Below are 25,331 nucleotides of genomic sequence, written 5' to 3'. Positions count from 1 at the left end.
TGTTGGAAAAGGATTCCTCATGAAGCTGGTTGAGAGAATGCCAATGGTGTGCAACGCTATCATCAAGGCAAAGGGTGGAAATTTTAGATTCTTTGAAGAATCTAAAATCTAAAATCTATTTTGATTTGTTAAACACTTTTTTGGTTACTACTACATGATTAAATATGTGATATTTCATATTATTCTACAATGTAGAAAATAGTAAAATAAAGAAAAACCCTTGAATGAGTAGGTGTGTCCAAACTTTTGACTGGTACTGTTCAGTGGTACACTCCGCCGACACTCATAGCAACTCAAATCAGTAGAGATGTAGACATGGATGGAGTTAAGATACTCAGCAACATCTTTTCCTTACTTGGTTAGACTGTTTTGTTGTAATTTATGAGGAGGTTCCATTCAGTCTAGCCATGGTCAAGTATTAGATACTATTAGATACTACAGCATTAATAATGGATATTTTTGACAGTGTTTTTTCTTTGATCTGTATTAATATATGTATTTATTTTATAGGTCTTTCACTTTCCTGTTGTTCATCACTCATGATGAAAGGATAAAGAGCAAACTCCTCAACAAATATCTATTTCTTAAAAGACATGAAGACAACACTCCTAGCTTCACCCTTTATGGAAAATACCAGAAACGGCCAGATAAGACTGATGTTGAGAGAGACCTGACCTGTCTGGCAACACTTCCACCACTGAAAAAGGAAGACAGCGAAAGACAGGAAAATAGAGAAATGTAAAAGAGGAAAGACGACATGTACATAAGACAGAGCGGTAGAGATGGTGTTAAGGGAATAGGGAGAGAGAGGAGAGAAGTTGAGGAGAGAGAGTTTCCACAATTCACTCCTAACCTGTTCTGAAGAACTGGTAGGGCTTGGAAGGGGAGGGAACAGGGTGAGAGGGAGGGGGTAGAGGAGAGAGAAAGAGAGTGAGAGAGAGAGAGAGAGAGAGAGAGAGAGAGAGAGAGAGAGAGAGCAAGAGAGGGGGGTGATAGGAGGGTAGAAAAAATGGCCTCTCACACACATACACACACACACACACACACAGATACAGACACACACAGGCAACTAAGCAACAGAGGAAGAAAAACTCACACACATAGATCTTCAAAGCCACAAGTTTCATAGACTGACAATTATCCTAAGAAATTACATCTGGGGGATTGCGTCAGATAAATAAGGTGAGAAGAGGGGCAAGACTCAGTCACCTCAGCGCAGCAAGACAGACAGACAGACAGACAGACAGACAGACAGACAGACAGACAGACAGACAGACAGACAGACAGACAGACAGACAGACAGACAGACAGACAGACAGACAGACAGACAGACAGACAGACAGACAGACAGACAGACAGACAGACAGACAGAGACAGGGATAGCAGCTCAGAGAAGAGAAAAGAAGCAGCACTCCACCACTCCACTCAAAGGGACTCGGCTCAGAGAAACGGAGAGAAGAGAAGGAGAGCTCCAGCTCACACTCTACTCTAACTCACTCAGAGGGACCAAGGACACAGAAAGCCAGCGCTACCGCTCTCACTCCCTCACATAGAGGAGCACAGCACAGCAGAGAGAGAGAGAGATACACTCCAGCGAAGTGACTTCAGAGAAACAGCCAAAGAGAACAGAAGAAAACCAAGGATTACATGGGTCCCTTTTTCTCCCCTCCTTGGATTCTTCATTTTGATGAGAAAAAGCTTTAGTTTTTCTGTTTAGAAATTGTTTATTTTATTCATTTTTTGAACATTTTTGCTGTCTCCCCGTCCCCTCTTCTAACCCTCCCCTTATCTCATCCTCTCCAGAGGTGGTAGAGGTAGTTTCTCATTTGTATTTAATGAGGAGAGTGAGCGGTGGAGGGCGAGAGGTGCTTGTTCCCCAGCAGAGGTGTTTTGAGTTATGGACGTTGACACATTCCTTTGGAACACGAGAGGAATAAGCAGCAGCAGTGTTGTCGTCAGCCGCCGGGGGTTTCATCTCCCGCTCTCAGCCCTTCTCCCTCTCCCCTCTCCAGCATGGTCCTTTCTGTGAGCCTCTCTCCAGTCCTCCCAGCTCCAGTACAATGTCCAGATGGACAGTGACTAAGGGTGCCGCCGCCTGGTCCTGCATTCGTCTGTCCCTCATCTCCACAATGCTCGTCCTCCTGCTCTACCCGTTGCCCTCCACGTGTCATCACAATGCACCTGGGGTCGCCACTCACTCCATGCTGCGCTTGCCCAGGGTGGCCAACACCTCTTCAGCTACTGTTGTGGGGAGGCATGTGCGCAGCTATAATCATCTCCAAGGAGACGTGCGCAAGAGGAAACTCTACTCCTATCAGAAGTTCTTTCTCAGGATTGATAAAAATGGCAAAGTCAATGGCACCAAAAACAAAGACGATCTCTACAGTAAGTAACCCCATAAAATATGCACTCCCTCAGCTTATGTTCTGTGAGTTTGGCTTCTTTTCTCTCCCCTCTCACATGTGGGTCTCATAGAGTTTGTGGGGTGGTGGTTTTCCCCCATTGTTATGGCATTGCTCTCAGATTTTTCTCCACTGCACATTTACACATAATAGGAACCTTACCTGGTATTCTGGTGGGCAGCAGTGGTGGGCAGCAGTGGTGGGCAGCAGTGGTGGGCAGCAGTGGTGGGCAGCATAGATCATGTGTAGCCTGTGTTTCGTGTCTCTCTCTCTGCCTGGGCAGCATAAGGTTCTGGAAGCAGCATGTTTGTTGCCTCAGTTACTCAGTGTACTTTCCTTTAGAGCACGTCTACTGGAACCAATTAGAAATAGCCTGAAGAACCCTTTTGTCTCTGAGCAAATATCTAAAAAATCAACATCATCCCTGGGGCTCAGGGATCACATCCCTGTATGTTTTCTTTTGTGACTTATGATATCACTTTATTATAGGTCATAATACTAGTGATACTAGTGGCATATATGTTATCATTGTTTGAGGTTTTCATCAACCTCATCCCTTCCCAGTTGCCGTAGCTGTATCCTTTACCCTTTATGGGCACGGCTGACATGAATCTCTCTAAGTGCTTGTATCCATTCACACGCCCCTGCTGAGAATGACACCTCAGCTCCTTGTCATGCTGCTTAAAATGCTACAATTGCCTGCCTGGGTGCCGTAAAGTTTACTATGCAGTGAGCAATACACCAGGCACCCAGGACAACACTCGCAGCACCTGACCGCCACAGTCTCTCTGTCCAAACTGGCCGTGCACTTTCTGTCAGCGAACTCTGAACACACTGTGGCCCTAATAAAAGAAGGCTTTGCCATATGGAGCCCATGTGGTGTGAGGCTTCTCCTCACTGACAGGTCCACTCAAACGCTGAGGCTGTGCAAGACATGGCTGAAGGAATGTCAATTAGCAGAGCTTCCTCTCGCCTTCAGCGCTCACAGTGCTCACAGTTCAACCATTAGAATCAGACGTGTCAAAAAAACACCAAAAGTTCAAGCTTTGATATCAGGTCACGACAACAGGCGTTGAATACTTAGATAGTTTGAAAGCCACTTTACAATATTCTATAGGCGCGTCTTTCTTGTTTATTGAAAGACAGCGGTAAAAAAAACTAAAGAGAATATTGAGTGTCCAATGCATGCTGCATGTGAGTTGTTCCCGCCAATAGCCAACCACATGTGAATATAATGCGGTTGTCATTAGCTCCCAGAATGACCTTAGGCACAAGTCTGGCTGGTAATAATGCTGAAACCAGATGCACAGAGCACTTCTTGGGGAATTCACATCCCATGCAGACCTAATACTGTCCCATCTGAAGTGTAGCTAGACTGGGCCAGGAATGTCTGGGAGGGGGGTTACTCGCAACTTTTTTAGCCTCTAAGGAGATTTATACACACAAGCATCTTATATGAATCTAAAAGTAAAATGCCCACCAGGTTGCAGCAATGTCCTGTGTCCCACTGACTGGAAACCCATCAGTTTGTGGTGAAAAGTCAAAGATGTGGCACAAGATGTGGTGATAAGCACGTTTAGGTTTATTTATTCAGAAACTGTAGAAACTACAGTTTAAAAACCAGGTCTCCTGGTTTGGTCCTAGAAAGGGGGTTTGTTGTCTAGTTGAAATGTCTCAAGGTAGCAGGAAGATAGAGAGCTGCAGGGTAATAATTGCTATATGTTGGTGGTGATGATAAAGATGCTGGGGGAGCGATTGTTTTCTCCTTGCTCTGCAGTTTGTCCAGTCATTAACCCTGACAGTGGGACAACTGAAAAAGGATCCTAAGTCTTTATTGAGCAGTGGAAGGGAGATTGTTCTGAGTACATGTTCATCTAGCCTGTCACCTTCTCTTAGTCTATTTGTAGCTTGCAGCATCATGGAATTCGTTTTCTTGTTCAAATTAACCAAATATCAGAAGACTTTCCTCATCAGGACTGAGATGTGATGTTCTGTGCTGAAATAGGTTCACTTGGAGTGTCTCCAGAAAAATGTGTGAAAATGTGTCATACTTTGTGAGGAAAAGCAGATATTGAGTAGGTGTGTCTGTCTGTAAACTTAGATGTCATGGTAGGCTGATGCGTGGCAGAATATGGTGAAATTGGTTCTAATTACACAGTGTGGGACCAGTAGACATTGCCTGGCCAGGCCTCCACTGCCCACAGAATTGTAGCCTGTTAGGGTCTTTATCCTCTGCAGCTTTGATATGCCCATGTACGGAGGCTAAATGTTTACGTACGGTAGAATCAAAAGCCAAATGAATGAAAGATCTTCTAATTAAATGAAATTAAAAGTCTGATAACATATCTTTCTGGAGAATGATATGATAATTAGTGCTTTTGTTTATTTGTATAACCGTAGGTCAGTTTAAGCCAGACCTTTCAAGAATCATGGCACATTTCTTTAGGTGCAGGGTGAGAGTTGGTCCTTAGTTAAATATTCTTGGTACAAATACCTAGGTAGGACACACTACTTGGGCACAAACCTGGTTTCTTAGAGCCTCTTTGTGTGCTGTGTTGGTCAGGTCTGTGCTGCAGCCTGGCCAGTCTGTTACCAGCCCCTTTCTCTCTCTCTCAGCCAGGCCCTCCACAAAAGACCCATCTATGCTCTGTTTGAAACCCAAACCAGCCCATATTGTGTGATTCCCTTTCAGAATCCATCTGCTCAGTATCACTTTGTCACACTGTGTTAGCAGATATTACTCTCCAGTATTAGAATAGTATAGCACTGCATGTGTGAACCAAACAAACAAGCTTATTTTCATACGGAATCCTCCAATATGTCCATTATTTTTTGTGTTTTTCAAATGTCACCAAGCAATAAGAAACTGTTTATAACAGATGGGCGTCTTTTTCCTTAGTCATTCTCTCGGATTTGACATCCGGACCCCTTTCCTCTCCCCTCCGTTGCTTATCAATGAAACAAACTGGAATTGAATAAACACCCTCTAATATACTTAACTCACCCACAGTGGACTATGGTCGGAAGTTATATACTGGGGGATGCTAGGGAGGAAGGGGGCCTGCTAATGAGCATCATTAGACCCTGACAGTTTTGATTGAGGGGACTTAGCAGTTTAGGGTTCAACTGCAGGTTGGATTGTGAGCTCCCCAGTCAGTCTCTTTCCAATCATGTTGTCAACTTTGTGGGGTGTACTTCACGGAGGGGACAGGCAAGTAGCCATCCATCCCCCTCTCACCCCATCCAGCCCTTGCTCAAATCTGATGCTGCTTAATTAGTATTACAGAGGATCCCTGCCAAAACGGGCTGTTCCGAAGCCAAATTCATTTGTTCGTGTCAAGTTCTAGGGCATTAAGAGAACATTGATGTGTTGTGCTCCCGGACGAGATGCTGGTGCATAGCAAACACAGTTTATTTGTAGTAGCAGCACTTCATCTGTCATGTCATGGTTCACTCCTTTCCTTATATAAGGACCCTGGACATTGTGTTTTTTCATTTTATATTGCATCATTTGTTACAGCTACTGTACCTCTAGATCTGATATTCAACTTGCACCATGCCCTTTTAACTGATGCCTTAATATACACTACTGGTCAAAAGTTTAAGAACACCTACCCATTCAAGGGTTTTTCTTTATTTGTACTATTTTCTACATTGTAGAATAATAGTGAAGACATCAAAACTATTATAAAAATATTGATAATACAGAAAATATTATAAAATTCAAGGGCTTGTTTCGATTCAACCAATTTCAAAGATTGTTTATATAACTTTACCTCCTTTAAGAAACAGTAAACAGGGGGGTAGTTTAAAAAAAAGACATGTTCTGCCATGATGATGAAGTTATTATATGTACATTCAGCTTCCTGTCCTCCATTAGAAAACCAAACATGATGTTATTAAATGTTAAATGGGTATGAATAGATCATTATAGGTACACTACCGGTCCAAAGTTATAGAACAACTACTCATTCAAGGGTTTTTCTTTATTTGTACTATTTTCTACATTATAGAATAATAGTGAAGACATCAAAACTATGAAATAACACATATGGAGACATGTAGTAACCAAAAAAGTGTTAAACAAATAAAAAAATATTTATAATCAAGGCAATGGGCGGCTATATGAAGAATCTCAAATATAAAATGTATTTAGATTTTTATGAACACTTTTTCGGTTACTACATGACTCCATATGTGTTATTTCATAGTTTTGATGTCTTCACTATTATCCTACAATGTAGAAAATAGGAGAAAAAAAATAAAGAAAAACCCTTGAATGAACTGTTGTTCTAAAACTTTTGCCCAGTAGTGTATATATTTTTATTTTATTTTCATTATTGCTATTTTTATACTGTCTGTGTTTGTCCTGTCTGATGCACCCTGTCATCCCTGAAAGAATTGCCCTTCTGGGAATAATAAAGTTGTATTATATTGTACTGTATAGCCAAGGAAGTGAGACTTGACTGAATCTAAAGCTCCTCTGACTGACCCAAAGTGACCCTATAACTATCCAACCTTTAATAGTGGGTGTTATCTTCTGCTGGCCTGGCTGGCTGGATCTATCACAGGATGCATCTCTTTCTGAGAAGATTTGTGAAAGGAAATGGTTCTGACAAGAGGTATCATCTTAAGTGTTGCAAATGAGGTCTCAGTGTACAGCCCTCAAATTAAACTCTGGACCTCGAAGCCAGTTCCACTGCATTTTTTCATGGTTCCCCTCTTATCAGATTCAGATTGTTTAATAATCACATGTACCGGGTTGCAGATGTGATTGCAGGGTGCAGTGAAAATCTTAGGCTTCGAGATCCAACATCAGAGACTGATTGAGACCTGGGACACCAGGTGGGTGCAATTAATTACCAGGTAGAACAGCAGGCTTCGGACCTCGTAGGGTCAGAGTTGAATACCTCAGGCACGGAGGATGGGGGGACTAGGTAAATCTAGAACTTTTATGGTTCCACCAGATCCTGGATGATGGAGGACGGGGCTCTGATGTTCCATGGCTCAGCATTAGAACCATGTCTTAGGAAAAGGGCAATGGAATAGGCTATAGACTAGTGGTACCTTTGGCAATGGACTAATATGATTGGTTGGTGATGATCAATCAAAAGGGGCGAGTGGAAGTTGTAGAAATATTAGTTTTCCTAATAGTTATGTGTTTATGTTATCTTTTTCTCAGCCGATAATTACAGTTATTGGCTCTTACGTGCTTCTTCATGAGCTTCGTGGTGGTGTTGAAACACAAAGCTGTGTGTTCCCTCACTGGTTTGTATTCTTTTAGCAAGTGGAAGTGTGGTTGTGTGTCTCTTGATAATGTGTTTATGCGAGGATAGAAAGACACCATGATGTGAAATGTGTAAGTAAATGTATGTTGTAACAGCACCCGTCTGTCTGCACCACACGGATGGCACTTTCTCTTGAGTGTTCTCCTTCTGTCTGTGGTTACAGTGCACATTTATGGTTCTCCTGGGAAATCTTAACCACACAGGCAATAAAAGTGAGTTATGAGGAGTGTGTGGATGTACAAAAGGTTAGTGCCAGCGTTTATTTTTATTATATTTGACCTTCGTAGACTTTCTCTTTTCTGATTCATAAATAATGACCGACTGTTTGACTAGGGGTTTGGAGAATGTGCATTCCAGCAGTTCTGAATGATGTCTAATTTACTGTTACGTCCTGTCCTTTTGTATTTAGTATTAGAAGCGACATGTTTAGGGATTATTTTATTCTAGACCAGGGGTGTCAAACATATGGCCCGTGGGAAACAAACTCAATCTACTTTAAAATGACTAAAACCAAATCTAAACTGTTTAGAATGATAATGGACCTATATTCATATAGTTTCTTGACTGTGTCCATCTCGCTAATTATCACCTAAATGAAAGCTAGACATTCAGGGAGCATCAAACATTGCAAAAACCATAGATAGAGGACAATTTTTGTGTCCTTTTGAGGACGAGGAAATATTACCAATTTTCAGTGATGCCCTATAGACCTCGTTGAAGACCAAATGCCGCCCCCAGGGAAAAATGAGTTTGACCCTCCTGTTCAGGATTCAGGATAAATTATTACACAGGAGTAATTTTTTTGTGTTGCTTATGAAAACTGTTGTACAAACATTCTGAGTGTTTCCATATGTGTTATTTCATAGTTGTGATGTCTTCACTTTTATTCTACAATGTTGAAAATAGTAAAAAAATAAAGAAAACCCTTAAATTACATTTGACTGGTACTGTAGGTTCTGGATGGCAGGAAGCTTGATCCCAGTTATGTACTGGGCTGTACGCATTACCCTCTGTAGCACCTTGCGGTCGGATGCCGAGCAGTTGACATAGCAGGTAGTGATGCAACCGGTCAGGATGCTCTCGATGGTGCAGCTGTTGAACTTTTTGAGGATCTGGGGACCCATGCCATGTCTCCTGAGGGGGAAATGGTGTTGTCATGCCCTCTTCAAGACTTTCTTGGTATGTTTGGACCATGATAGTTTGTTGGTGATGTGGACACCAAGGAACTTAAAACTTTCAACCTGCTCCTCTACAGCCCCGTCGATTTGAACGGGAACTTGTTCGGCCCTCCTTTCCCTGTAGTTCACAATCATCTCCTTTGTCTTGCTCACATTGAGGGAGAGGTTGTTGTCCTGGCACCACACTGCCAGGTCTCTGACCTTCTCCCTATAGGCTGTCTCATCGTGTCGGTTATCAGTCCTACCACCGTTGTGTCATCAGCAAACAACTATTTGTTGTGATATTTGTGTTGTTTGTTCTATAACCTATTAGTTCATATGCCTTGCCACCGTGATATATAGGCCTAAAGCCGAGACAATAAGAAGGCAGAATAAATTCAACCACTCCTTTGTTTCATCACAAAACCAGAGAGCAACATCTGTCAGGTCCACAAAGCATATTGCATGTAACAAACATTTGTCCTCCCAAGTAGCGCAGCGGTCTAAGGCACTGCATTTCAGTGCAAGAGGAGACACTACAGTCCCTGGTTTGAATCCAGGCTGTATCCCATCCGGCCTTTATTAGGAGTCTCATTGGGCACAGTTGCCCAGCGTTGTCCAGGTTTGGCTGGACTAGGCCATCATTGTAAATAAGAATTTGTTCTTAACTGACTTTCCTACTTAAATAAAGAGTAGATTAAAAAAGAAAGAAACCTACAGCATGGTCAATCAAGTTAATGTTTCCCACATTTTCGGACTACTAAACAACTATTGATATAGAATACCGGAGAGTTACCTTAAGTCGCAAAGAAAACAAGAGGTGCTTCCACTATTCTAGCACCATTTCAACTTCAACATTTCAAAGTCACCTATGATTAGTCTACAGTGACAAATAAAAAACAAAAACAATTTAGTCCAATCAACGTAAGATAAATATCAGGTGGCTGTCCATGGTACTGATTTCTCTCTGTCTGTCTGTCTGTCTGTCTGTCTGTGTGTGTGTGTGTGTGTGTGTGTGTGTGTGTGTGTGTGTGTGTGTGTGTGTGTGTGTGTGTGTGTCTGTGTGTGTGTGTGTGTGTGTGTGTGTGTGTAAGTTAGTGGTGAAAAAGTACCCATTTGTCATACTTGAGTAAAAATACAGATGCCTTAACAGCACAGATACCCAGTAAAATACTACTTGAGTAAAAGTCTAAAAGTATTTGTTTTTAAATATACTTAAGTATCAAAAAGAAATGGAATTGCTAAAATGTACTTAAATATCAAAAGTAAAAGTATAAATAATTTTAATTTCCTTATATTAAGCAAACCAGACGGAACAATCTTCTCGTTTCTTTATTGACGGATAGCAGGGGCACACTCCAACACTCAGACATCATTTACAAACTAAGCATTAAAATGTTGTGTTTAGTGAGTCTGCCAGATCAGAGGCAGCAAGGATGACCAGGAATGTTCTTTTGATAAGTACTTTTGATAAGTATGAGTACTTTTGGGTGTCAGTGAAAATGTACGGATTAAAAAGTACATTATTTTCTTTAGGAATGTAGTGAAGTAAATGTAAAAGTTGTGAAAAACATAAATAGTTAAGTATAGATACCAAAAAAACTACTGAAGTAGTACTTTAAAGTATGTTTACTTAAGTACTTTACACCATTGCCTCCTACACCCCTCCACCCCATACACCCTCTCCACCCCCTACACCTCCTCCACACCCTACACCCCCTACACACCCAGGTCGACAGACTTGTGTTGACAATTTCTGACTTTAAACCTTTCAGCCAGTATCTCCCTTATCACATAGGAAGTTGGAACTGTTTAAAGAGGTTGTGCATTCACTTAGATTTGTGAAGGCCTATTACAGAAATCTGATTTGTTTATAGTGTAAGAGTTATGATTCATAGCGACATTGAAACTCAATGATTGAAAGCAAGCCAGTACTTTACAAAGTTCAAACTTCATCATTTTGCTCATCTTCAACTAACCCCTCTTGAACCCTTCTCAGGAAAAAAAGGTTGATCAGGGTAGCTTAGCTTTGTCTTCAAAACATCTTCTTCTAGTTTCTGCCCCCTCATTTGCCCTATTTAGAGTTCAACATGGAGGTATGGCGGTCCAGATGTATGCCTAACCTTTAACCCCATTACTTAAAGAGAGGGTCATTTGTGCCAGGGTTAGTCTAAGGGGGAACACAACTGTCTCCTCACTATCATTGTGTCCTGTCTGTCTCTAACAAGCTGCAGTCAGAGAAAAACAGAGAGAGAGAGAGAGAGAGAGATGCGGTGCAGTGGTAGAAAATTATGAAAATTATGATACCAAATTGTCATACTTGAGTAAAGTAAAGATACCTTAATAGAAAGTTACTCAAGTAAAAGTAAATGTAAAAATAATTGCTAAAATATAATTAAGTATCAAAAGTAAAAGTGTAAATCATTTAAAATTCCTTATATTAAGCAAAGCAGACGGCACAATTTTCTTGTTTTAAAAATGTACGGATAGCCAGGGGCACACTGCAACTCTCAGACAATATTTACAAAAGATGAATTTATGTTTAGTGAGTCCACCAGACCAGAAGAAGTAGGGATGACCACGTGTTATCTTGATAAGTGTGTGAATTTGACAATATTCATGTCCTGCTAAGCATTCAAAATGTAACTTTTACAATACTTTTACAGTACTTTTACAATATTTGCTTTATGAATGTAGTGAAGTAAAAGTAAAAGTTGTCAAAAATATAAAAAGTAAAGTACAGATACCCCCAAAAAAGTGTAGGAGTTAATACTTGTGTTCGCGTTGTTTTGCAGTGGATAAATGTTAGTTCACACAGGGGCCTTGACAACTTGTTACAGCTAAACTCAGCTGAACCTCTTATTGATATCGCCACACATGAACCCCAATACATGGTTTGACTTCATGCAAGGCTGTTTAAAGGCCCAGTGCAGTCAAATCTCTGTTTTCCTGTGTTTTATATTATATAGTACAACAGCTGATAAAACTAACAATGTAAAAGTGTGAAAAAAAATGTAGTTTTTTGCTAAAATGCAATTTTTGCCCATTTGAATCGAAATCTATTACAGTAAGGTACTTAAATGTTACCCAGAAATGATTTGATATTGATATAAAATCGGCTGCATTGGGCCTTTAAGTACTGTTTCTACTCAAAATTCAAATAAGGAAAGCTAGCAGTCTATGTGGTGACTCTGACCAAATTCGCTGGGGATAAGGGGAAACTGAGGCATGGCTCTAGGGGTCACAGTTTTCCCCTATTCTCTAAAAATCATTATTTAAGTATATTGTTTCAGCACTTTCCTGATATTCACCCATCAATTTACTCTTGTGTCAATCATTGACTCATCTGAACATGTTTGAAATAAGACACAGATTACGTGAATCGCATAGTCCTGCCACTAAACCATCCAGCCACCTCTTTATTCTGTGTCTTCCAGCAACCTCTCAGCCCTTAGCAAATTATGGATTATTTACCATGGAATTTGAAGTTGGCAATCTTTATTTTGATGAACTGGTTTTGAATTTTCAATGTCTACCCTATTTGCTGAAATTAGTGCAGATTCAAAACGCTTACAGACGTGCAGGAATTTACTTGTTCCTTAAACCAAACCAGAATGTCAAAGGCTCACAATTCATCAGAATGCTTCAACAGAAGAGCAACCTTTGAACATACTGTCAGCTCTGCAACAGTATGTTGTTGCCCAGAGCCCAGGATTGGTAAAACTACATGGCAATTTCTCTTTTTTGGAAGATGCACTGCTAAGTCTAACTTGGATAGGCCAATGTAGTTGAATAGTAAGCTGTCCAGGGAGGGAAAAGTGAGCATGTTTCATGTGTCTGGGTGCTGCAATGTTACAAACATTCACTAGGTCAGGTCAAAGTTGCAAATCATCGAGAACCACAGACATCACAACACATTCAGAGATGTGTACACACGCACACACACACACACACACACACAGAGTGTGGTGGGACAGATGGAAGTTGGTGAGCGAGAGAGGAGAGAGAGTCTTAATGGAATCATCAAAGGTAGCGCAAGGAGACCAGTGCTCCGACCAGAGACGTATCTGGACGGGCGTCCCATTTTAAAGGAACAGGCAGGAATGCCAGCTAATTACCCATTGCATGCGTGAGAGGGGGGCTGTCCCTGGGCAACTCGTGGCTGGAGCAGGAGCCCTGGATCTTATCCGTCACAGATCCTATATCCCGATACCCACTGCTTTACTAGCTACTAATGCAACACGTTCCCACACTGGGCCAACACTGGTCCAACACTATCCCCATCCACATGGATGACTGCTCTCACATTTATAAGGGGGAACAGAGTGTGTGTGTGTGTGTGTGTGTGTGTGTGTGTGTGTGTGTGTGTGTGTGTGTGTGTGTGTGTGTGTGTGTGTGTGTGTGTGTGTGTGTGTGTGTGTGTGTGTGTGTGTGTGTGTGTGTGTGTGTGTGTGTGTGTGTGCGCATGCATGCGTGTGTTTTTGTGAATGTGTCATATACTCAATACCTGCCCTCAATCTGGAGGGATTTAAAACAACAAACAGAAAACTGTAACACAAAAGACATAGGAAAAGCTGTTGATGCACTTTCAGGAGGAAATGTTGAAAGTTGTGGTGATAGGTCTGGAGCGGATTAGTTTGTTAGGCCTACTGCTTGAGTGCTGCAGTGTATGGGACTTTTCCCAGCAGTAAAAAGGCATCTGGACTTCAAAAACATGGCACCTTAAATCCCAATGACCCCAGGTTCACTACATAGCATAACATAAAGAGTCTATAAAATGTCCAGAACAATTGGAATCACAACATTATGTTTACGCATGCATACCGTTTAGAAAATTCAAGAAAGGTTCTTAATTACCTTGCCAGATCAAACCCATAAACACACATGTGCCCAATGACATGTTTTGACATTTACCAGCAAATATTTGGAGCTATACCATGCTGCAGAACCAATAGCATTGGGTAAATCACATTATCTGAGAAGACTGCATTTTTTTCTAAAACCAGCGTGAATATCAACATGCATTTAATTTGGTCTTCAATGTGCTTAAAACCACCATGACATAATACACAAGTACTATTACCCGGCATGGTAAACTGATCTCAAACCATGCTAATGTGAATGTTCTGTCTCAGAGAAATCTAATGCTATCTGTTGGCTGGAAAACAGAGCTCTGGTATTTGAAACATCACATTTATACTCAGTACAGGTTAATATTTTCTTCCAAATATCTGGATTGTCTTTTAATCATGCTTTGGTGCCAGGTTTAAAATCACACACAGCTTGACAGTGTGGTGTCAATATTAGTCCCCCGTGTAAGACTGCAGTGAATGCACGTTTCAGGCAAAGAAAACAATATTGACAGCAGGACGGATTGTATTAGAGAAGTATTAGATGTATCATTTCTGTGTGGAGATGGATCTATAACACAAGTTGACTTGATTTGAAAGGCATCTCTAATGTTACTAAGCTAACTTAACTGTCGCTAGGTGAAGAAGCAGACAGTGAACAGGTGAAGTTTTTGATTCTATTTAGCACCAATACATTCACACCAGATCCATAACACACTGTCATGCTACCGCCAATCTACCGCCCTGGATCAGTTACCGTCATACAGATGTAGCCAGTCACCAATGAGTTACTACCAATTTATAATCCCCATCGTTGTGTAAAATATCTGTCACAAGTCACTAATGAATACAAATGTATTGAGTAGTCAATAGTCATAAATTACAATGACAGTGAAAACATCAGACAGTTTTCTTTTACCTTTATTTAACTAGGCAAGTCAGTTAAGAACAAATTCTTATTTTCAATGACAGGCTAGGAACAGTGGGTTAACTGCCTGTTCAGGGGCAGAACAACAGATTTGTACCTTTTCAGCTCAGGGGTTTGAACTTGCAACCTTCCGGTTGCTAGTCCACCACTCTAACCACTAGGCTACGCCTTTGAACACCTTGTGCTTGTCTGGTTAGAGTGGGATATTTTCCGGCTTTATCAACCCCAAATACTTCATTACTTATCAAGTATAAAATTCCCTCAACACCACAATAGCGTTTTTGTTTCCCAATGGATCTAGTGCTCCCTCTGCCCCTAATGCTGAAGCTGTTCCATGGACATGAACCCCTGTGCCATGGTGAATTTGACAGAGCATCAATCAGGCTGTCACCAGTTGTCAGAGGGAAGATCTCTCAGATGTTAGTCACTTTAACCTCAAGGAATGCATATCAAACTTGGGATTGTTGAAAAGTGAAAACAAAACCTGGAGTGTTTTTATACTGAAATCTAACGGTTTTACAATTAAAACGCAGACAAGTACCTTACCTTCTCACACCCAGTTGTAGGCCATCCAATGGGAGCAGAGCAGCAATATAATCTTAGGAAGGGCCTAGAAGATAAACTGCGGAAACACTTTCACAGCCCTCCTTAACCTTAAAGTCCTGCTCCAGTCTCCTTTTCAGTTAATTTATCACCTGAGTTAGTTAACAACAGGCACATCTCAATAGGTGGTCAAGGTAAGCCATTACATGGCACAAATGGGGGAGGGGTCTTTCCTCTATTGTTCCTCAAGTACGGGGGCATGCCAGTGACATCAGAGGGCACCATCAGGCCAACTCCTTGAAGTCTGCACAAAAACACACTATTTTGTTCTAAAAAAATTATTTTACCATGAAGTGTGTGTACATAACTGTATCTATACATGGGATCTTGTTTTTCAAAAGGAAAAGGAAAAAACTGGAGTCACCACTAACCATGTTTAGGAGGCAGGGGGGAGTGTGTAGGGGAGGTGAAGGGTGTAGAGGTGTTGAGGGGTGTAAAGGAGGTGAGGGGTGTAGAGGAGGTGGGTGTGTACAGGAGTTGAGGGATATAGAGGTGGTGAGGGGTGTAAAGGTGGTGAGGGGTGTAGAGGTGGTCAGCTGTGCTGCTCTGCAGTGTAATGAAGCCAGTCCTAAAGAGAGCCCAGACCCCTCTTCACTGATCTCTCAGGAGCCTGGGAGCCAGAGTCCTGTGGAGGCCAGATCAAAGGTGTGAAGCACTGCTGTCAGGAGCCAGCTCAGGGTCAACACCTGACCCCCAGCCCCACTCCCTGCCCTGCCACTACCCCAGTCCCACCTACTCAGCCCCTCCTTCCCGGCAACTACCCCAGACCCCTCCCCTGCCACTACCCCAGTCCCCCTGCCCAGCCCCCCTGCCAACCCCATCCCTGGCCTGCCACTACCCCAGTACCCTTCACTGCCACTACACCAGCCTCAGCCTCCCTGCCCTGCCACTACCCCAGTCCCCCAACCTCCCTGCCCTGCCACTACCCCAGTCCACTAGCCTCCCATCCCTCCCACTACACAGCTCCATCCATGCCACTACACCAGCCCCAGTCACCTCCCTTGCCACTACACCAGACATAGCCCCCTCCCCTGCCCTTGCCACTATACCTCCTACCACTGGCCCAGCCCAGCCCTAGCCCCTCCTACCTACTCCTGTAGAGTTGTGAACCAGCCCACTGATAATATGCTTCGCCAACAAGTTTCAGAACCAACCCCAATCCCAAACCCCCACCCCCAATCCCAAAACGGTGCCTCTTTAATAGGGCCTGAGCTGTCTCTACACCCCAGGAACTGGAAGGTTAATTGGAAAGACATGCCTGTCATGGGGGCAACAAGTTGGAGTTCCCAGGACAACTATGCACACAGTCTGGGGTGACAACATTGGTGGTCTTGTGGCATCTAAGCTGCTTGAACTTTAGTATAGAATTGGTGTCTGGTGTTGATGAGAAAATGTAAGGTTTCTCTCAGAATAGGGCATGCATTGTATGTGCTGTAGTAGAGTCTAGGGGTAGAAATAGGGAGGCTTAGCAGTAAAGTCATCTGGATGAAGCTACAAATGTTGAGGTAATTATGACAAGATGTGATAATGTGAGTTCTGTCACCCTGCCAAGAAACCACGTCCCTCTGTGGAGATAGAGGGTCCGTGGGCAGGGACGGGAGGAGAGAGGCCACCTACAGAGCCTAGGGTATAAGGCAAGGCTGCTGCCAATGGGAGTCACACCAGGCAGATGACTCGACCACCCAATGGACAGTCAGTGAACAGAACTGAACTGAGCCACCAGCTGTCTGCTCTTCAGTAACCCTGTAATTAGCAGACCTGGCCTCTGCTAATGGTACTGTAGGAGAAACCCCAGACACACACATTACTCAAATACTGTGAACACATCAATCAATTGAGGTTGAAAGAGATAGAAGTCACAACTTACCTTATTCAAACCAAGATATTTCAGAAATGTTTTACCTGAGCTCATACAATATCCCGATACACCATACACACACTCCCCCTTCTTGTGTGCAGTGCTAAATTCCTTTAGTGAGGCAAGCAAACATTGGACCACAAATCTAGGTAGCATAAATACAGTTTTATACAGTGAAATGAGGCGGAAAACTGATTTTGGACTCTGTTAAAGTCTTGTCCATCTCTGGAACTAACCCTTCATTAGCAATGAAGAACGCAGTCGACTGTTACAGGACCTTGGAGCCTGGTTTTACTGAATCTGCAATATAAAACTAACACAGTCCTGCTATATACACAGGTGTTTTTCTTAGTAGTTTCAGAAAAATGTTGATTGCAGAATGTCAGCACCTTATTTTCTTGTTCATTAAGAAAACTCTGGTTATTACACTTTCAATTTTGGTCATAAAACTTAAAGGTCCACCCTCACAAAACAAAAATGTCAGTTTTGGTCAACGTGCCAACAACAGGGAGAAAAAAACAACCCCCCAAACATAAAAAGATAACAGATTGAGGAGGCAGGAACAGAGGGCAGAAGGAAGAGGAACAGACATAGACTGTCATCCAATCATCCCTCCTTCCCATCCCCTGTTCATGAAGCTGAGGAAGGCAGAGGAGCAGATAGCAGGCCGATAGCCTTAACACCACTCAATAGCTGTGTGCAACCAGAGCCCATATGGAAGGGGCTCTCTCACGCCCGACATGTATAGAGAAGCCTGTCTAATCTGTCTGTTGAATGGTGGCCACACTGCTTGTTTTGCCGGTTCACAGGTGCAGATGAAACCTCTCCGCCTTTTGAAATATGTCTACACATATGCAGGATCTTTTTTTGAGCCAGTTCCCTACAGCAGGAAAATAATCCTGCAGCAACATAAGGGAAAATCAAGTCTGAAATTTCAAAGTGGAAATCACAAACTTCAGGAGGGAGGCAGGGTAGCCTAGTTCAAACCCCCGAGCTGACAAGGTACAAATCTGTCGTTCTGCCCCTGAACAGGCAGTTAACCCACTGTTCCTAGGCCGTCATTGAAAATAAGAATTTGTTCTTAACTGACTTGCCTGGTTAAATAAAAATGTTAAAAAATAAACAAACTTCAGGAGACTTTTAAAACCTCAAATACACCACAAGTTTAACATTTCCTGCATTGCAGGAAAGTTCTCCTGCAACAGTGTGACCAAATTAAGATCCTACATCTGTATGTTTTCACACTCCTCCTTTGGAAGTTTTTGTCTTTGACTGTAAGAAGGAAAACTAGGGGATGGGAGTCTGACTAGAAGTCATGACCTTTGAGTAGAATCAACAGCTGGAGACTGTATTGGTTCAAAGGTGAAGTTAGTTTACATGGAAGTCCCTGGCAGGGGTAGACTAGAGTCCCCAAGTGAGATACTCTTCCTAAAAACTGTTAACCATAACATATAACCCAGTACAGTACAGGGACAGAACACATAGTCCAAAGAGGAAGATACCACTGATCAAAGAACCCTGCAACAGCCCTCCTCAAAGCAAATCAAATCAAATTGTATTGGTCACATACACGTGATTAGCATATGTTATTATGGGTGTAGGGAAATGCTTGTGTTGCTAGCTCTGACAGTGCAGTAATATCTAACAAGTAATATCTAACAAATTACACAACAAATACCCAATACACACAAATCTAAGTAGGAATGAATTAAGACTATATACAGTTGTGGCCAAAAGTTTTGAGAATGACACAAATATTAATTTTCACAAAGTCTGCTGCCTCAGTTTGTATGATGACAATTTGCATATACTCCAGAATGTTATGAAGAGTGATCAGATGAATTGCAATTAATTACAAAGTCCTCCTTTGCCATGCAAATTAACTGAATCCCCCAAAAACATGTCCACTGCATTTCAGCTCTGCCACAAAAGGACCAGCTGACATCCTGTCAATGATTCTCTCGTTAACACAGGTGTGAGTGTTGACGAGGACAAGGCTGGAGATTACTCTGTCATGCTGATTGAGTTCAAATAACAGACTGGAAGCTTCAAAAGGAGGGTGGTGCTTGGAATCATTGTTCTTCCTCTGTCAACCATGGTTACCTGCACGGAAACATTGGAAACATGGTTACCTGCCGTCATCATTAATTTACTCAAAAAGGGCATCACAGGCAAGGATATTGCTGCCAGTAAGATTGCACCTAAATCAACCATTTATAGGATCATCAAGAACTTCAAGGAGAGTGGTTCAATTGTTGTGAAGAAGGCTTCAGGTCGCCCATGAAAGTCCAGCAAGTGCCAGGATCTTCCCCTAAAGTTGATTCAGCTGTGGGATCAGGGCACCACCAGTGCAGAGCTTGCTCAGGAATGACAGCAGGCAGGTGTGAGTGCATCTGCATGCACAGTGAGGCAAAGACTTTTGGAGGATGGCCTGGTGTCAAGAAGGGCAGCAAAGAAGCCACTTCTCTCCAGGAAAAACATCAGGGACAGACTGATATTCTGCAAAAGGTACAGGGATTGGACTGCTGAGGACTGGGGTAAAGTCATTTTCTCTGATGAATCCCCTTTCTGATTGTTTGGGGCATCCGGAAAAAAAGCTTGTCCGGATAAGACAAGGTGAGCGCTACAATCAGCCCTGTGTCATGCCAACAGTAAAGCATCCTGAGACCATTCATGTGTGGGGTTGCTTCTCAGCCAAGGGAGTGGACTCACTCACAATCTTTCCTAAGAACACAGCCATGAATAAAGAATGGTACCAACACATCCTCAGAGAGCAACTTCTTCCAACCATCCAGGAACAGTTTGGTGATGAACAATGCCCTTTCCAGCATGATGGAGCACCTTGCCATAAGGCAAAAGTGATAACTAAGTGGCTCGGGGAACAAAATATCTATATTTTGGGTCCATGGCCAGGAAACTCCCCAGGCCTTAATCCCATTGAGAACTTGTGGTCAATCCTCAAGAGGCGGGTGGACAAACAAAAACCCACAAATTCTGACAAACTCCAAGCATTGATTATGCAAGAATGGGCTGCCATCAGCCAGGATGTGGCCCAGAAGTTAATTGACAGCATGCCAGGGTCGGATTGCAGAGGTCTTGAAAAAGAAGGGTCAACACTGCAAATATTGACTCTTTGGATCAACTTCATGTATTTGTCAATAAAAGCCTTTGACACTTATGAAATGCTTGTAATTATACTTCAGTATTCCATAGTAACAAAAATATCTAGTCACTGAAGCAGCAAACCTTGTGAAAATTATTATTTGTGTCACTCTCAAAACCTTTGGCCACTACTGTACTTTTGGCCACTTTTGGCCACGACTGAACGAGCGATGTCATAGCAGAACGGACTAAGATACAGTAGAATACCATAGAATACAGTATATACATATGAGATGAGTAATGGAATATATATATACATTATTAAGTGAATGAGATACAGTAGGATATTATACAAAACAGTATATACATATGAGATGAGTAATGCCAGATATGTAAATATTAAGTGACTAAGATACCGTAGAATAATATAGAATACAGTATATACATATGAGATGCCTACAGGCAGCAGCCTCTAATGTGTTAGTGATGGCTGTTTAACAGTTTGATGGCCTTGAGATAGAAGCTGCTTTTCAGTCTCTCTGTACCAGCATTGATACACCTGTACTGACCTCACCTTCTGGATGATAGAGGGGTGAACAGGCAGTGGCTCGGGTGGTTGATTTCCTTCCTGTGCTGTAAATTAGGTGTGCTGGAGGTCGGGTGGTTTGCCCCCGTTAATGTGTTGGGAAGACCGCACCACCTTCTGGAGAGCCTTGTGGTTGCAGGTGGTGCAGTTGCCGTACCAGACGGTGATACAGGCCGACAGGATGCTTTCAATTGTGCATCTGTAAAAGTTTGTGAGGGTTTTAGGTGACAAGCCAAATTTCTTTAGCCTCCTGAGGTTGAAGAGGCTCTGTTTTGCGCCTTCTTCATCACACTGTCAGTGTGGGTGGTCCATTTCAGTTTATCAGTGATGTGTACGCCAAGGAACTTGAAGCTTTCCATCTTCTTCACTACGGTCCCATCAATGTAGATAGGGAGGTGCACTCTGATGTTTCATGAAGTCCATGATCATCTCCTTTGTTTTGTTGACATTGAGTGAGAGGTTGTTTTCCAGGCACCACACTCCCAGAGCCCTCACCCCCTAAAAGTGGGTCCCACCATGTCTCAGGCCACCCATTAAATCACCCCAGAATGGCAGGATGTTAGAAATGTGTGTCCAAGGAGTGAGAAGAGGGATGGCTCAAATGAAAGATGTCACAGGGGAGGAAGAGTGAAGGTCAATCAGTACCAACTGGTCCCATTAACTACCTTGACGAGCCTGTCAAAGGCCACCTTATGAGACAATATCTCCTCTCACCTGACCCAGGCTAGGAGGCTCCACACTGGGCCAGACCAGCCACCAACGCCCTGCCTCCTTGCTTGATACAAAGACCCACTTCCACCAAAATTGGTTCTGAGCTAATCCCCTCTAACCCATGATAGCTTTATGGATTTATGCAACTGACTTCAGGATGAAGGCGTGGGGAAAAGGAGACTGGTTACCACAGCTTTAATCAGTAATTGGTTCAAGAAACATTTAGACTGCAAACTGATACTTACATTTCAACTTTCCCCAACGTGCCGCTCCACTCCGAAAACAAACAAAAGTGGAGAATTTTTTTCCAAGGCTTAGCCCTGGCCAACACCTTCCACTCAGGATTTATGGCCCGTTAGCATAGGTATGAAATGTCGGCTCAGGCTCAGCCTGTCTGTTTTCCATGACTGGCACAGGGACACACAGCCAGGCAGCCAATTAGGAGTCTGTGGTTTTCTGAGAGGGATCAAGCAAAGATGACAGTGATTATTTAAAACATGGGTAGGGATAACAGGCAGCGATAACAGTGTTAGTCGACCCCCGGTGTGGCTTAGATGGGATTCTGTAGTGTAGATGACTCAATAGGTTCTGTAAACATACTGGAAAGAACTACCTTCAGTAACTTACAACATCATGGACAACAACGTACTGTATCCGATTACAGATGTAGGACCTGTTTTTAACCTTTATTTAACTAGGCAAGTCAGTTAAGAACAAATTCTTATTTACAATGACGGCCTACCCCGGACGACGCTGGGCCATTGTTTCACCACCCTATGGGACTCCCAATCAAGGCCAGATGTGATACAGCTAGATTCAAACCAGGGATTATAGTGACGCCTCTTGCACTGAGATGCAGTGCCTTAGACCGCTGTGCCACTCGGGAGCCCAATCTTAATTCAAGCCAGTTTGCTACAGGAGGAAAATAGTCCTGCAGCAACAGGAAATGTGAATTATTATGTTAATTATAATTCATGGATATTTTTGTTGGGGTTGAGGTTGGGCAAATCAAGTCTGAAATTTCTAAGTGGAAATCACAAACTTTAGAAGCCTTTTAAAAACTTAAATACACTACAAGTTTGCATTTCATGCTTTGCAGGAACATTTTCTGAAACGAAATAGTGATCAAATAAAGATCCTACATCTACAGTATACATTAACTGTCCTGCCTGCATGCTACAACAGAAAATAAACATGGGAGCCTAACAACTCTATGCAGTCAAAACAGAGACACTGCTGGCTTTTTCAAGCATTTCAATGACTCAATGACTTCTATCACGTCAGTTTATTGGCCTGGTATAACTAACTTAGAATGTCTCTGTGTGTCTGTCAGGTGTGCTGGAGATCAAGTCAGTGGATGTTGGGATCGTGGCCATCAAGGGGCTCAGCAGTAACTTTTACCTGGCAATCAGCAAGAAAGGAGAGCTGTACGGCGCGGTAAGTTTAGCCTGTCATGAAATTCACACACAGAATAACAATATCCCTAACAAAAACTGGAGCTAATTATTTGGTTGACTATACAAACTTCCCATTAGACTGATTCAGTGTTCAGAACACTCACTAGTTAGATGCCAGCTAGTGTTTTCACACTGCCACTCTACTGCTGAAATCAAGTCTCCTTTGATGTTGTGTGAGAGCTCTTCTCTCCCCTGTCTTCAGGCCCTTAGAGAAGCCTAGGGTTGTTTTATAGGACAGTTCCCCTCCACCACCCATAAATAATCCCCAAGCACAAGTCGGCCGGGCCAAAAGAGATGTCGTCTAGAAGAAAGTAAGGCGAGGCGCCCCTATCACCCCTCTCTCCCAAACACACAGATCCTCCCATATACCACACCATGTTTGTGCTCCGCTTTATTCAGACCAGAGAAACACAATGCAACAGCCTCTCCATTCTACTAAAAGCTCTCAAGGGCTACCGGCACTGTTTCATGTGCTCTCATACAACATTATCTGAAACATAACAGTGAAAGGCTGTTACTACGGCTCTCTCAATAGTGAAATCAGATTAAATGAGACACAAAAATAATTCTAGCTAGGAAAATAATTCCCAATGGCGTATTCTACTATGTCACACTAAAGTACTGTCCTTCATTCAGTAAAGCTTTGGTGGCTTGTCTGTCCCTCATTAAGCAAGCATTACATTCTGATAAGCTTGTTCTAACTTCATATATGCCATTTGGTGGGAGATCATTTTCACACACGTTTCCATGAGAAAGAGGTAGCCGACGTGAGTTAAACACTAGGCAAAAAAAATATTCTTATATGCTTTGGGAACATTCACTTTACTTCTGGAACTAATTAGCTGTGGCCAAAGAGCATTTTGGGAAAGGAACATTCTTTACCGGATCACAACTGTATTCATTTTCATGTCTAGTTAGTCAGAACACTGAATGACAAGAGCAGTCTGTTAGAAGCCTGATGGAACCCACTGCTGTCATGACTCTGCAAGTCTGCATTTACACTGTTGTTTAGCTTGCCTTATTGGAGCCAAACAACGTGGATGTCTGGATGGGAACTTCTGCTTCATTAATAAATTATGCAAATGTGACCCCAGTTCCATTGCCTGTGCTGCCAAAGTTGTTGAATCACTCACTTACAATTTGTTTTTATTGTTTGTTCTCCAGAGGGACTTTGGTGTTGACTGTCGGTTGACCGAGCGGATTGAGGAGAACAGGTACAACACCTATGCCTCAGCAGAGTGGCGGAACAAGAAGAAGGCCATGTTCGTGGGGCTGAGCGCCAACGGCAAGCCCATGAGGGGCAAGAAAACACGAAGGAAAAACACTGCCACCCACTTCCTGCCCATAGTGGTGTAGCCACCTCATTGGACAGTTCCTTCCCCTGTGAATGTTTCACTGCACTGAGGAGAAAGACCGGAAACCTTCAAAGACATAATGGAGTCATATGGAGTCAACGTTTGAACTCATTATCATGAAGTCTGACTGATGATGCCACATATTTTTTTTAAAGTTATGAGTCGGCACAAGAGAAAATATTAATTGTTTTCTGTGCCAAATAATTTTCAATTAATGAACTGTTGGAGACAAATCTCAATACTGAATAAGAGGACAAAAAAGGGACACTGATTCCAACAGCGTCACTGAAGACAGGGTCAAAGGGCAGAGTGTATCGTGTGTATTTGTCGTTGTGATGATCTATCGATGCAGTTATTTATTCCGTAGTAACCGATACAAGAAACTGAAATTGACACTCAAGCTTTGTGACCCAGTGAAGGGCTAGATGTACAAACAGACAGACACATTACTGGAAGCACTTGGGTGACTAAGATGTGATGAAAGAGAAGCTGGGCCATGGAGTGAGTCAAATGCAGAGAATTTAGTCATGCAAGCACCATAGCATAAACAACCCTTACAAACATTATTAACATGCAAGTTCATTGTATTGGATATCTCTATTCCTTTACCTTACTGCTTTAAAATAAATTATTTATTTTATGTAATATTTAAAGAAACCAAAAAGACCAAAAAAAATGGATGAACAAATTCTTTTTAAAATCATATATGCTCTTCTTTTTAAATACTAATCTATCGTTTAAACATGAATCAAATAAATATATTTCTCTTTACCATGTTGAATTGTCTCTTTCTATGTTTGCACCTATTTATATCACAATATCACAGCTTTACACAGCACATGTTATGCACTGTAGGTCTATACTTAAGCAATAAGGCCAATATACCACAATATACAATATATGACCAATATACCACAGCTAATGGCTGTTCTTATCCACTATGCAACGCGGAGTGCCTGGATACAGCCCTTAGCCGTGGTATATTGAAATATATCACAAACATCTGATGTGCCTTATTGCTACTATAAACTGGT

The 25,331-nt window shown here is 42.3% G+C and overlaps 1 protein-coding gene across 1 annotated transcript; it reads left to right on the top strand.

Annotated features, from left to right (window-relative positions):
* Positions 1-1,372: 1,372 nt before the first annotated feature.
* LOC112259315 (fibroblast growth factor 10) lies at positions 1,373-25,034 on the top strand. Its single transcript, XM_024434030.2, has 3 exons — positions 1,373-2,385; positions 22,819-22,922; positions 24,107-25,034. Exons 1-3 carry the CDS (start codon positions 2,061-2,063, stop codon positions 24,296-24,298), a joined length of 621 nt encoding a protein of 206 aa, XP_024289798.1. The 5' UTR covers positions 1,373-2,060; the 3' UTR covers positions 24,299-25,034.
* The last annotated feature ends 297 nt before the right edge of the window (positions 25,035-25,331 follow it).

Source organism: Oncorhynchus tshawytscha, linkage group LG09 (genome assembly GCF_018296145.1).
Source record: "Oncorhynchus tshawytscha isolate Ot180627B linkage group LG09, Otsh_v2.0, whole genome shotgun sequence".
NCBI lineage: Eukaryota > Metazoa > Chordata > Actinopteri > Salmoniformes > Salmonidae > Oncorhynchus > Oncorhynchus tshawytscha.
This window is presented reverse-complemented; position numbering and strand designations above follow the sequence as displayed.